The sequence below is a fragment of the Rattus norvegicus genome, chromosome 6 (genome assembly GCF_021556685.1).
Source record: "Rattus norvegicus strain SHRSP/BbbUtx chromosome 6, alternate assembly SHRSP_T2T, whole genome shotgun sequence".
In the NCBI taxonomy this organism is placed as follows: Eukaryota; Metazoa; Chordata; class Mammalia; order Rodentia; family Muridae; genus Rattus; species Rattus norvegicus.
Genome location: NC_141539.1, coordinates 108,785,230 through 108,798,996, shown reverse-complemented (window position 1 = coordinate 108,798,996; position 13,767 = coordinate 108,785,230). Strand labels below are relative to the sequence as shown.

The 13,767-nt window shown below is 46.8% G+C and overlaps 1 protein-coding gene across 21 annotated transcripts in view; it reads right to left on the bottom strand.

The window, feature by feature from the left end:
- Rgs6 (regulator of G-protein signaling 6) overlaps nt 1-13,767 on the bottom strand; it is a 536,804-nt gene that overhangs the window by 88,243 nt on the left and 434,794 nt on the right. For all 21 annotated transcript variants that reach the window (XR_015622117.1, XR_015622119.1, XR_015622118.1 and 18 more), the window contains 3 exon segments: nt 13,233-13,284; nt 4,510-4,574; nt 562-638 (listed from right to left, as the gene is read on the bottom strand). Coding sequence is in view for 17 of the 21 variants with exons in the window: in XM_087554419.1 (XP_087410545.1) it covers nt 562-638; nt 4,510-4,574; nt 13,233-13,284 (194 nt within the window). In the remaining 4 variants the exon portion in view is untranslated.

Here is a 13,767-nt window from a genome sequence, read left to right as displayed (position 1 = left end):
TCATTGGGGGCAAGCTCTTGGAGGGATAGCCCAGGCACAATTCTGGTCTAGCAATCTCGGCTTCCTGATATGCCATGTTGCAAGTAGCCACAGCTGCCACACACTTCTACCACCATGAACTCTGCCACACCCTCCACCATGATGTATCAAAATGTCCCCAGACCATGCACCCAAATGAACCTTTCTCCCTATAAGTCGCTTCTGTCGCAGTGTTGAGAAAAGTCATTAAGTTTCAACGTGTTAACCTATGAAACCAAGAACTCCAGTGAACCTGGCCTGGTGTTTCCCAGTCTCTTATTGTGGAAATCTTACAGAAATCTCTTGGTACAGCTTTTAGCTCCGCAATTGGAAGCATTGTCCTTGTCTGGCAAAACTGCCCTAGTGAGAGCTTGGTTTCAGATATGAAACACGTTCATCACGATCTTTCTTCTTATTTAGTCTCTCCCAGGGAATGGGAGAGATTAATTTGACTCAAAACCTCACTTTGGCCACCACACCCTCACAGCATCTCCAGATCCTAGAGCGTTTTCTCTCCCAGAAGCCTCTGCAGAGTTCACCTACTTGACTTGCGCTTCTGCTTGCATAAAGATGAATTCCCACTTCCTTGCAAAGGCCCTCTGGAGTCTCGCTAAGTTTTCCTGGTGAGAAATAAAAATCAATAAGACGGTTTTAATCATCATAAGCTAATATATTGACGCTTATGCTTATTGCAGGGCAGCCATCTTTTTTGTTCACTCTCTTCAAAACAGCAAGGTCCCATACTGAAGCTACTGGACGTGAACCCAATTTGATTTTGCTCCGGGCTCTGATGAATTGTTTAACTCTTAATGTTCATTTATAAGTGTATTGAGCCTGAAATCTCTGGTTCATCAGATTAATCTCTTCTCGGGAATTGCTTCGAGAATACAAGTACTTGGTATAAAGTCTACTGGGAATTTTGCCTGGTGGTGGTTGGGACAAGAGTGTCATGGCTGCCCTACAGCAAAACTCAGGATGGAAGGCTTCAGGATAGTTCTTCCACTGGGGAGCTGGCAGGCTGCAGGACAGGGGAACCCAGAACACTTTGCATGGGTACTTTTTAAGATCAGAATTTAGAAATGGACCAAAGAGAGTGGCAGTTTGTGATGTTCATGAAAGGAAAAAAAATCAGAAATGAAAAAGGAAAGAAAGAAAGAAAGAAAGGAAGAAAGGAAGAGAGAGAGGGAGGCAGGGAGGGAGGGAGGGAGGGAGGGAAAGAAGGAAGAAAGGAAGGAAGAAAGCGCCTTCATCCAGGATCATTTTTAAAGGGAAAGGGACAAGATTTTTCCTCTCAGTCTGCACACTTTCCTACTGGAGCCTTGGGAGAGGAAAAGCAGGCATTTGACAGGTTCTCTAATGATCCCCCTAATTCTGATTGATGGAAGACTGGGGCCTGTATTATGGTATGTATTTCCGTAGAGCTCATGCCAACACTAATTGATTACCCTCATTAGTAGATTATTAATATAAAAGGAGCTTCAGTTAAGGAGCACACAAATTCTCACCTATTACTAAGGCTTGGGGTGCAACTGCTTTTAAAAGAACTATCCCTTTGATGCCTGTGCTGTTTGTAGGAAGTGTGTTTGGTGATATTTAATTGTCAGTCACTTAGGAAGATGATGGTGGACGGTGACTCTGCTGTGCTGTAGAATACTCAGCAGCTATTAAAATGGCAATCTGGTCTATTAACAATATAAAGTGATTCCCTAGATGTTATGGTCTGTGATTAGACATACATACATATATATATATATTATACATATATTATATATAATAGTATAATGTTTATAGATAAATTGAGAGAGGGAATATATATAGAAAAATGTATATAGAGAAAAACTTAGTGGGAGAATCATAGGTCATTTTCTTTCCTTTAAAAAAAATTGCTATTTGAATTTTTGTTTCCTACAAAGAGTATATGTAATCAGAACATTTTAATAAAATTTGTATGCTTTGGGAACAAAGTGCATTTCTAGTTTCTATGCATTTTTATGCAGAATTTCATCCTGGAAAAAATTCCTTATACTGTATACTTGGCCATTATCAGAACAGACCACTGTGGGGCAAGAGGACAGAGAACTGAATAAAACACCTCAGAAGTTGTAATATATTTTCTAAGGCACAGAAAGCTGGGTGAGAGCAACAGAAACTTTGGAAACTTTGATGACGTATCCTAGGGAAGTCACATGATCTTAACAAAGCTGTTTGCCTTGTGTATGTAGCAAGTAAAACAGCTGGTTTTGTAAAGAGGGCTGATGTGACCACTGGGATATTAGGACACACACAGTTAGGGCCCAGTTCCCAGGATGTTGAGAGCCACAGACACACTGTTCCAGGTTTGGAGACAGCCACAGGACCACATCACATGTGATGTAATGTGCAAACCATAGCCAGATCTTGAAATTCTAGATAGTCTCCCATCGTCCTTCTCTACTCTTCCCTCTCAAAACAAGCCTGTAATACCAACAGGCTTAAAGAAGGCAGCACGGCAATCCCAAGCCCTGCTCTCCTCTGGCTATACATCTGCCTTTAGGTAGTGGAGAGGGGTGCCATGGTCTAGGTGCCTTGCTAGATTTGGGCACTGGGACTCAGAGGAGGCAAGGCCTGGTGGAGAGGAGCCTTGTTGTGTTTCTTTTGGAACACTGAGGCAGAGAGGGGCTTTGGGAAAGTGGCTCTGAAGATGCTGTTGATTCTTGAGCATCAAGGAGGAATTCTCCACTACCCTCAACAGAGCTCCCCGTCCCCTAACTGTTACCCTTTGATTGGTTCAGTTCAGCAACGCCTGTACCACACATAGTGCACCGTGAGAGACAGAAAGGAGGGTACATGAACACATGACCGATTTCTCTGGTTCTCTGTGATGCCCGTGATACATGGTATGGTAGAAAGATTCTGCAGCCAGAAATTAAGCATATATTTTCTATATTTACAATGACCTATGAGTCTTCATGGTCTCAATTTTGTCATTTCCAAACTCTGCCAAGTGGACCTAGACCTTGGGAAGTGGGATGTCTAATCTTGCAAGGAAGCACGTCTTACGGACAAAGATAGATGAAGGTAAATGGACAGAGAAAGGAGATCACCCTTGTGACAGGTGCCTTAACTTATTTCCTGGATTGAATTTCAATCTTGGATTCTGTCTCTACTACCAAGCTCGAGAGAGATATAAAGGTGAAATTTAAAATTTTGATCTTAAACTTACTGTACATAAAATCTGACAATTTACCTTCCAGGAAAAAAAAATGTGAATTCCCAGCACATGTATCTAGTTGTACAGCAGAGTCAGGATCCAGGATCGTTCTATCACCTGCCCTGTCCCCCGGGATATGTCTTTGTGCCCATATCTCAGCCCATCTATAACCACAGCCGTCGCTCTGGTTCCCCCCATGATATATGTGCTTTCTTCCAAGAGTGTCGAGCAATGGGATGGATGGCGTAAGACTGGATTCTGCCGCTAAGCACGTTGCATTCAATGCCCACCAAGTGGGTGTGTCTAACAAGAACCATCTCCTCTTACTGCAAACTATTATTCCACTGTATGTATATAGTTTAGTCATGTGTCTGTTAAGATGAATTTGAGGTGCTTTCAGCCTTGGGGTACCACATACAGAGCTAATGTGGACAGGAATACAGCATTTTCTATGTTAGAAATGGGTTCTGACTTCTCTTCTTGATTTGTGTGTGATAGCTGTATATTCACAAGAAACTGCCAAAATGTACCATTTTCCACCCTCCCAGCAGCACAAAACAATGTGTGCCACACGCTCACTGTCACTCGGTGTCGTTTACGTCTTTCATTTTAGCCATTCTAGAACATGGCACCTCATACCGGATTCAACCTGCTTCTCCACTTGATCTTAGCCGAAAGACTGAGAAGCGGTCAATCTGCTTCTCAGATAGCTGATGGTGTGTTGAGCATCTTTCTGTGTGTTTGTCATCTTTTGTCCTCATTGGTGAAGTATCTGCACAAGTCCTGTGCGGTTTTTATATTGAGTTGTCTGTCTGTCTGTCTGTCTGTCTGTCTGTCTGTCTGTCTGTCTTGATGTACATATGAGGCAGGGTCTCGCCACATAGCCCAGCCTGGCATATCCCAGGCTGGCATATCCCAGGCTGGCATATCCCAGGCTGGCATAGCCCAGGCTGGCATATCCCAGGCTGGCATAGCCCAGGCTGGCATAGCCCAGGCTGGCACAGCCCTGCTTGGCTTCAAACTCACAATACTCCCGACTCCTAGTCTCCTAAGTGCTGGGACTCCAGGTGTGTACCACCAGGACCCACTTGAGCTGTTTATTTTTAGCTGTTGAAGATTGAGAGTTATTTCTATAAAGATGCAATTTGACCGTCTTGTGAGAGAAGCTGGTGACAAAGAAGAGACATCCTTCCAACTGTCTGGAAGGGAACTCCAAGGGGAGAAAAGGAAAAACCCGCAGGCTTCTATGAAACTGCAGGGATGCCGCCCCTCCCACCAGGCCTGGGAGCCCCTGTACTCACTGCTTCGTAGTCAGCCAATTCCAGCCTTGCCTTGTTCTGCATCGTCCTCTTACAGAGGTAGATGGCTGAGGACAAGAGAAACAATAGCCATGTCAACCCAGCAGTGCAGTGGAACGAAGCCAGCATGTGCCTGCCCAGTCAGTCGCCCACTGTGCTGGCTAGTTTTAGGTCAACTTGACACAGACTAAAGGAGGGAGCCTCGGTTAAGAAAATGACTCCATAAGGTCAGGCTGTAGGCAAGCCTGTGGGAGCATTTTCTTAATTAGCAATTCATGGGAAGGGCCCAGCCCATTGTGAGTGGGGCCACCCCTGGGCTGGTGGTCCTGGGTGCTATAAGAAAACAGACTGAACAAGGCATGGGGAGCAAGTCAGTACGCAGCACTCCCTGTGGCCTCTGCATCAGCTTCTGCCTCCAGATTCTTGCCCAGCTTGAGTTCTCTTCTGACCTTTAATGATGAGTAGTGATATGGAAGTATAAGCCTCTCCTCCCCAGGTTGCTTTTGGGCATGTTTTATCCCAGCGATAGTGACCCTAACTAGGATGCCCACTTAGACCATGCTAATGCCCAGCTGTCTGAGAGGAACAGCTTTTCAAGGTGGACGTCATTACCTCTGGCATCACCTTTTCTTCCATTCACGATGCACCGAACACCCTCAGCCTAGAGTAACCTTTCACAAACATGGCCGTGGCCTGCACTGCAGCCTGTCTTTAGGGTTGCAAACATGGCCCTTTCTAACCCTACCTTGTCTGGTTAACCTTCTCTCCTTTCTCCTGAAAGCTTTACAGAGCCACCATTCTTAGCTTCACACGTCGAGGCCAGGGCTCAACATTTAGTGTCTTGCCTCAGATGCTATTCATCTTGTGTTTTGAAACATGGCCTCTCAACGGGACCTGGGGCTTGTTGGTGAGCACCACCACTAGCATGGTCGCTCCTGTCTCTGCCTCCCCAGCACCGGTTTACAAGTGCGTGCTTTTCATGTGGTTAGGGACTCGAACTAAAGCCCTCATACTTTCGCAGCAAGTATCTACCACTATAACATCTTCCCGGCACAGCCCCACTGATACCTGAAAAGATAGCCCATTGTTCCAGAGAGCAACCCTAGACCCTCAAGGACACACCCATTCTCACTGCCCTCCTGTTAGATGGGATTGTCCTCTGCTCTAGGCTGAAGGCTATGAGGGATGCAGGCCGTCATACCCAGCGGCAGTCCTGCCCCTGGTCCTCAAGCATCTTCTGCCAGGGAAAGAGGAGAAGAAAAAGACCACTTAGGCCCATCCATCCAGGCTAAGGCAGGGTTCTTGGCCCCACCTTACCAGAACGGTCTTTCTCAAACACGGCCGTCACTGTTTCCTCTCTGTCTCTGCTTCTTCAAGGTTGTCTTCTGTTTCTAGTGCCAAGGAGAGGACCCAAGGAACGCAGGGGATGACTGTTGTGAGTGACCATAAGGACAGACCACAGATAGCCTGGGCCTGCCCAGTGGCCTGACACCTTTCTTATGCTCCCTACGAAATGCCTTGCCTTGTTGGTTGAAACAACCAGCTTTTTTTTTTTTTTTCTTGGCAGCTTAAGCTGTTGGGAACCCTGTGGCTGATAATCTTCTTCCCCGTGTGCCCACAGTTATGCATTCTACAAACTGTGTTGAGCAGGGCAAGCTGTGGTTGTTTCCAAATCTGCTCATCAACAACAACACACTCACAAACACACACACACATACACACACACACACACACACACACACATACAGACACAGAGACACAGACAAACAGACGCAGACAAACAGGCACATGCCCCAGACCTTCGTTTCGACTTAACGATTTCTCTATTTAAGTCCATGGGAAAGCTGACCTGATCTGCCAGAAACCACAGTTACAGATTGCAAATTTTGTTCCTTCCTAGGCTAGAGATGTGAAATGTGTCACTCTTTTGGGAGGGGGCAGTGGCAGCAAGCCGCAGTGTTCAGAAGCTCACAGGGGGAAAGAATTAACACTGGAGGTGTGTCGAGCTGCCGAGTGAGTGCTTCTGGCAGCTGGGTGTGTCTTTTGACTGGGGATATTTTCAGGTTATGGTGGGAATATCAAGCTATAACCTTACCATACGCTGAGGACTATGTGTATCAGTGAAACTACTGTTAAAAGCAAGAGTGGCTGTGTCTCTGAAGACTTTACTAAATGGCTTGGAACGAACTAACGAATCGAGAGTGTTGACTGAGGTAATTGCTGGTGAATTTGTTACAGATGAGGCATCTGGAAAAAAAAAGCAATAAAAATATAGGACCGATATTTGTGTGGCTTCAAAAATTCTTAAGGTAGTTTAATAGTATCCCAACTGGATGGCTTTGTTTAAGAAAGAAAACCAGGGGGTTGGGGATTTAGCTCAATGGTAGGGCGCTTGCCTAGCAAACACAAGGCCCTGGGTTCGGTCCCCAGCTCCGGAAAAAAAAAAAAAAAAGAAAAGAAAAGAAAAGAAGAAAACCAAGTCGACGGGATCTACAGCCCTTGATCTTATGTCATAGGTGGCCACAGGAATGTCCCTTTGTATAACCTATGCTCATCTAGAGCAGTGGTTCTCAACCTTCCTAATGCTGTGACCTTTTAATACGGTTCCTCACATTGTGGCGACCCCCAACCAGAAAATACTTTCATTACTACTTCCTAACTGTAACTTTGTGAACTGTCATTTGTGAGCTGTAATTTAAACGTCTGTGTTTTCTGATGGTCTCAGTGGAACCCCTGTGAAGAGGTCGTTTGATTCCAACAGGGGTCTCAGCCCCCAGAGCTGGGTCTAGAGGGCTGAAAGTACGAGCCTGCAATGTCTCCTGAGTTTCACTTCCCTAGCTCCTGCAGTGAACTGAGTCACCAGAACTCTGCATTGCGCCAGGTAAAAAACCATCCAGTGAGCACAGAATACCCCGATCAGCTTCTCGGATCCCAGACAATCTATGGGATTGGGCCAACCAAGCAGGAAACTTGGCGTCCTACCACCTGCCTCATCTCCATCCCTGGCGAGCCTCTGGGAGTGGCAGCAACTTGACAAAGCATTAGCCACTGGCCAAACGTGAAACTCAGAGACGTGGGGAGGGCGTGCCTCAGTGGGTAAGGATGCTCGGTGACCGAGCCTGAGGACCTCAGTTTGAACCCCCAGAATCCATGTGAAGAGTTATAAATGAATATATGTGGACGTGCATGGCTGACTATTCCCATAACTCCAGTGGGCCTTACTGATCTCACTGCTCATGAGTCTTGCTCCGGGTTTAGCAAGAGGCCCTGGATCAAAGAATTCGGTAGAGAGTGATAGGATGGGTCACCTGATGTTTTCCTCTGTCTTCCATATGCATATAACTGTCCCCTCTTCGCCCATACCCATGCTCATACACAACTCTCACCCCCTACAAAATAAATAGGACAGGGAGGGGCCAACACAGATTTTGACTAAGAGTTTTGTGAAGGTAGGATCAAACCAAGACATTTCCAATCCGGGTCAGCATGGCCAGACAGATTCTGGGGTACTGAGCACGGAATACAAAACTCCAGCTGCAGCTGCTGGCCATGAGCCCACAGTCTTGGGCTTCCAGCCTGCTTCCCTGTCACTGATGCCACACTGGGAACCTGTTACAGGGAGCAGGAGCTGTGCTCCTGGCCCTCTAGAAGTCTGTTCTGTTGGGTAACCTTCTCTAGAGCTCTGGCTCCAGTGACCTCTAGTGGTGATAGCCGGTCTTGCAGAGGACCTCTGGGGAATGCGAAACCACATGTTGGTTTGTCCTGTGTGATGTTTTCAGTAAAAACAGTTATCTCTCCCTCCAAACCTCATCCTGGCTTCACTTGGATGTGGTTGTCCTACTGTGTCACCCTAACAAGAATGCCTTGTGTCTCAACATACCAAATAGGAAACAGATCCACAGACTATTAAGACAGAAGGAACCAGGGTCACTGAGGTGACTCAGTTGGGTGAAGGGCCTGTTGTCAAGACCCACAACTTGAGTCCAGTCCCTGGAATCCATGTGGTGAAAGAAAGGAGAGACCCGACTCCTGTAAATCGTCCTTGTGTAATTTTCACATGGACTAAGTGTAACAAACTTAGAAAAAAAAAAAAGATGTCTGGAACTGATCCATTTTAGTGCATAAAACCTGACCCATTCACGCTGAGTCACCATGACAACAGCGCCTGCTTATGCTGAGCTTACCAAATGCCTGGCTCTGCCTCAGGGACCTTTCAAATGTGGACTCCACAGAGTCTTCACGATAAGTCTACCCGGTAAGTTTAGTTAGGATCCCTATTTTGCAAATTATTCATGCAAGTCATTGCTAAACATACCAAATAGAAATTCTAAAGGGCTTATTTATTTAACGACTAGGTCTTTCATTACATAACTTGCCAGGGACTGAGATCATGATTGTCAACTTGACAGGATTTAGAGTCACCTAGGAGATGAACTTTTGAGGTTATCTGTGAGGGCGTTTCTGGGTAAGGGAGACCTATTCTACACACAGATTCGTCGCTTGAACTGTGATCCTGTTCTAAATCAAAGACAGGGAACTAAACACCTGCATTCAGCTGTCTCTGCTTCTGCTTCCTGACTGCAGATACAATGTGACCAGTGCCTCACCCCGCTGCAGCCACACCCTTCTACCAGGAAAGCCAAACAAATGCTTAAGTCTGTCTGGCTAGGTATTTTGCCACTGCAGTGAAAACAGAAACAAACACCATGTCCCTCCCTATCCATTCCAACTTCTCCTTCATCTTCGTCACCTTCCTTGTCCCATCAAGCCACTTACTGGGCCACAAGACTGTGCCGTGGTCAGGTCTGGGACATAGATACTAACGCACAGCATATTATTAGCTAATGTTTGTTGAATGAGGAAAAGTTTCCAGTCCTTGATCAATCTAATTCACTCTTTCCCTGAATTCTTAGTTTCAGTCTTACCTCCTTCTGGGGAGAGGGTCATCAAGTGGTAAGAATTTGACATCGCTGTAGCAATACCACTATAAACCTCCACCATGACAGGAACAACATCTCCCCAGGATGGTATTGATGCCTTACTGTGTGCTGTAACAAACGTTACCTGTTTCACTCAGTCCCAACAAAGCAGAACGAGGTACTGAGGTACTGATCAATGATGGTGTTGTAGCTTTAATATGAGGTTCTAAGGCACAGAGATCACACAGGAGTGGGAGAAGTTGATTCTGTGGCGCGGGGGGGGGGGTTCTCTTTGCCCGATTCTCTCCTGGTGAGCTGATTTTCTGACTAAACTCTCTCAGGGCTCCTTTTAAACCCTGTACTCTGATTTTCCCGCTTGAGACTTTGCAGTAGACCAAGGCACAGGAATGCAAAATAATATTATGTTGAGGGGATCCTAAAATAACATTTTTTCCACCTCTGTTGACGATGCCCACTAATGTTCTGAAATAGAGATCTTAGAGAAAATTCTGAAAGGGAGAAAAAAAATGATCTGTCCTTCTGTACTCAGTAGGTAAGATAGTTGATTATACTTTACTCTTGTTTTGATCTAGACGTCTGCTTTGACTCTACCTTCTGGCCCCTGCTTGAGGGGCTCATGCTGGGTGAAGCAAGCTGTAGTTAGTCATTATTACGTAGTTGTAATAATGGAGAGATGGGCCACCCTGAGCAGCCTTGAAGCTCTTGTTTTATGGCCCAAACATGGCTCCTATTCTGGGCCAGAAGCCTTCTTGGACCTGATCAACTACTGTATAGGGGACAGCCCTTTGGGAGGGCCACAGTGGTGTCCCAGGACCAGTGGGCAGCAGGTGTCACCCTGTCGTTCACACAGACACACACACAGACACAGACACACACACACACACACAGACACAGACACACACACACACACACGCACACAGACACAGACACACACACACACGCACGCACACACACACGCACACACACACACACGCACACACACACAGACACACACACACAGACACAGACACACACACACACAGACACACACACACGCACGCACACGCACACACACACAGACACACACACACAGACACAGACACACACACACACAGACACACACACACAGACACAGACACACACACACAGACACACACACACACGCACACACACAGACACACACACACACGCACACACACACACAGACACAGACACACACACACAGACACAGACACACACACACACACGCACACACACACACAGACACACACACGCACACACACACAGACACACACACACATGCACGCACACAGACACAGACACAGACACACACGCACACACACAGACACACACACACACACGCACACACACACACAGACACAGACACACACACACAGACACAGACACACACACACACACACGCACACACATACAGACACACACACGCACACACACACACAGACACACACACACACGCACGCACACACACACAGACACAGACACACACACGCACAGACACAGACACACACACGCACGCACACACACACACACACGCACGCACGCACACACAGACACACACACACACGCACACACACAGACACAGACACACACACAGACACAGACACACACACACACGCACACACACACAGACACACACACGCACACACACACAGACACACACACACGCATGCACACACACAGACACAGACACACACACACGCACACACACACACGCACACACAGACACACACACACACGCACACACAGACACAGACACACACACACACGCACACACACACACACGCACACACACACACACACGCACACACACACGCACGCACGCACACACGCACGCACCCTCCTGACTTATCACCTCATTAAGCAATGCCTCATTTGCTCTACATCTCCAGACTGTTCTCAGCAGCCTGTCTACATCTCACACCCCTGTGCTTCAGAATGGCAGCTTAAGCTACAGGTCTCCCAGACAAGGTTCCCCCACCAGCCAGCCAGTCCCTATGATACAGCTGCTGTCCGGTCACTCTGCAAAGCTTCAGAGAAGAAGCTCTTTGGGTCACTGAGTGCCATGGTCTTCAGGAGAGCCACAGACTAGACTGCACCAGCGGCTGTAAGGATGCCAAACAAAGTGGGCAGGTACTGATGCTGGGGTCTCCAGGCAGGTCATGCCTGGGAGCAGGAAAGGGAATGGGCTGGACTCACTCAGGTCAGTTCAAACACTTTCCTGGGTTATCTGTTGGTCACCTTCAGTGAAGAACCAGAACCATGAGCTGGAGAGGTGGCTCAGCAGGTCAGAGTACTTTTTGTTCTTCCTGAGAACTGCAAATGGGTTCCCAGCACCCACAATCCAGTGTCTCATAACAGCCTGTACCTCTGACTTCAGGGGATCTGATGCCCTCTTCTGGCCTCCATGTGTACTACACATATGTGGTACACGTACACAGACAAGCAGGTAAGTACGCAGAGAGGAAAATAAATAGCTTTATGTGTTGTGTGGCAACTTGTTAAAAGCAACCAGAGCCAGACTGAAGTGTGGCTGAGCACACGTGAGGCTGCGGGCTCCATCCTAGTGCTGTAAGGGAACCCACTTCAAACCAAACCAAACAAGCAAGGAAATCTTACGTAGTAACAAACCCAAAGTAAATATTTACTGATCACCATGTGCGTCCTATACCCCAGAATCCACGCTGGGTATAAGACCAATATCCAGGGCAGACCAGCTCCTGCTCTCCTGGGTCTCACGATAAACTGGGAATTCAGACAGCTGTGATCCTGTGAGGGTAGGGGCTTTCTGGGTCTCAAGTTCATTATCTCGAGTTGGGGACAATATAATCTCTTCAGAGAACTGGTCATGGGGACAGTAAATAGTCTCCACTAAGAGTGTGACACAGATCTAACTGGGCTCTGCCTGGATAAAGGTAACTTCACTATTTGTTGTAGTTAAACCAGGTTCTTCTTCCCAGCCCTACGCTCCCAGAAATAAGACTCAGACTCAAAATATATTTACAAATACCTTGGCCATATAGCCAGGCTCTATTCTGACTAGATCATAACTAAAATAACCCAATTATTTTAACCTATAATCTGCCATGTGGCTGGTTACCTATTTTGCACAGGTACTGTGTGTCTGTCTCAGCACCTCTTTTCGGTGACCTTCTCACTTTTTCTCTCCCAGAATTCTTTCTCCTCCTGAATGTCCCACACCTAGCCTAAGCCATAGGCCATAGGCTTTCTAATTGACAGGTGATGCATTCATAAAATACACAATATATTCTCTCTACAACTATTTCTGTGGTCTGCTCTCTCTGCTCTCTTTGCTCTCTCTCTTTCTTTACCTCCCTCCTGTCTGTCTGTCTGTCTGTCTCCCTTAACTTTCAACTATCAAAATCACCAATGAGTTACAGTAAGCTTTTATAAATATGTGAGAACAGAGAAAGGCCAGGGAAAAGCAGGTTCTTGATGCAGCCCTTCCTGGAGCTGTGCTCCTAAAACAAACAATCCCTTCTCCTCGTGCACACCTTTCATATAGCATTCCCGTGGGGTCCTGTCTCCCCTAGCTCCACTGCACACGCACTGGTGATAAAACCTTTCCCCTTTGCCCTGTCTCCTATGCCTCTTAGTGTGCTGTGCTCTCATTTACTATGTGAAATAGGGAATTTGGTATATGTGTCAGTAAGTACTTAGTGGAGTTGAGTCCCCTTTGCCTCAGCACAGTGGTGACCAGGTACCAAGCATTTGTCTTGGAAACTCCTAGGGGTAACAGGAAGTTTGGGTCACATGATCTGTTCTCACCATAGTCTGTGTTTTCAGGTTCCCAGCAGTTTGAAGGCCAGAAGTAAGGAGCCTGAAAAATATTGCATGGTATTAGAACCAGGGGCATGGAGTTGTAAAACCAAGAAATTTAAGTTGTGGGCAGACACTCCATATCCTGCCATTTCTTCTTTCACACCTCTGGAGGACTGTTTCCCAAAGCCTTTGGCCTAGATCTTGACATAGCCCCTGACTTTCTGTCCCTACTCCCTCTGAGGCAGAGTGTGGGAGAAGAGACAGCAGTGCATGAGGCTGATCACAGAGCACACAAGAACTCACTTCCGGTGACACAAGTCAAGGACTGTGTTTTCAGGCTCGCCCGGGCTCAGCTCCCCAGGTCACCCAAAGCCGAGTTCATTCTCTGAGTCCCTCCACCTCTCCTTTGTAAGATGGGTGGTGTCCACTTCACTTTTCTTCCAGAAGAAATAAGGGATTATATCTGTCATCCAAACCCTAGTCCTCCAGGAGATGTTTGGAAGACATGATCTTGGGATTGGAGAGATGGCTCAGGGGTTAA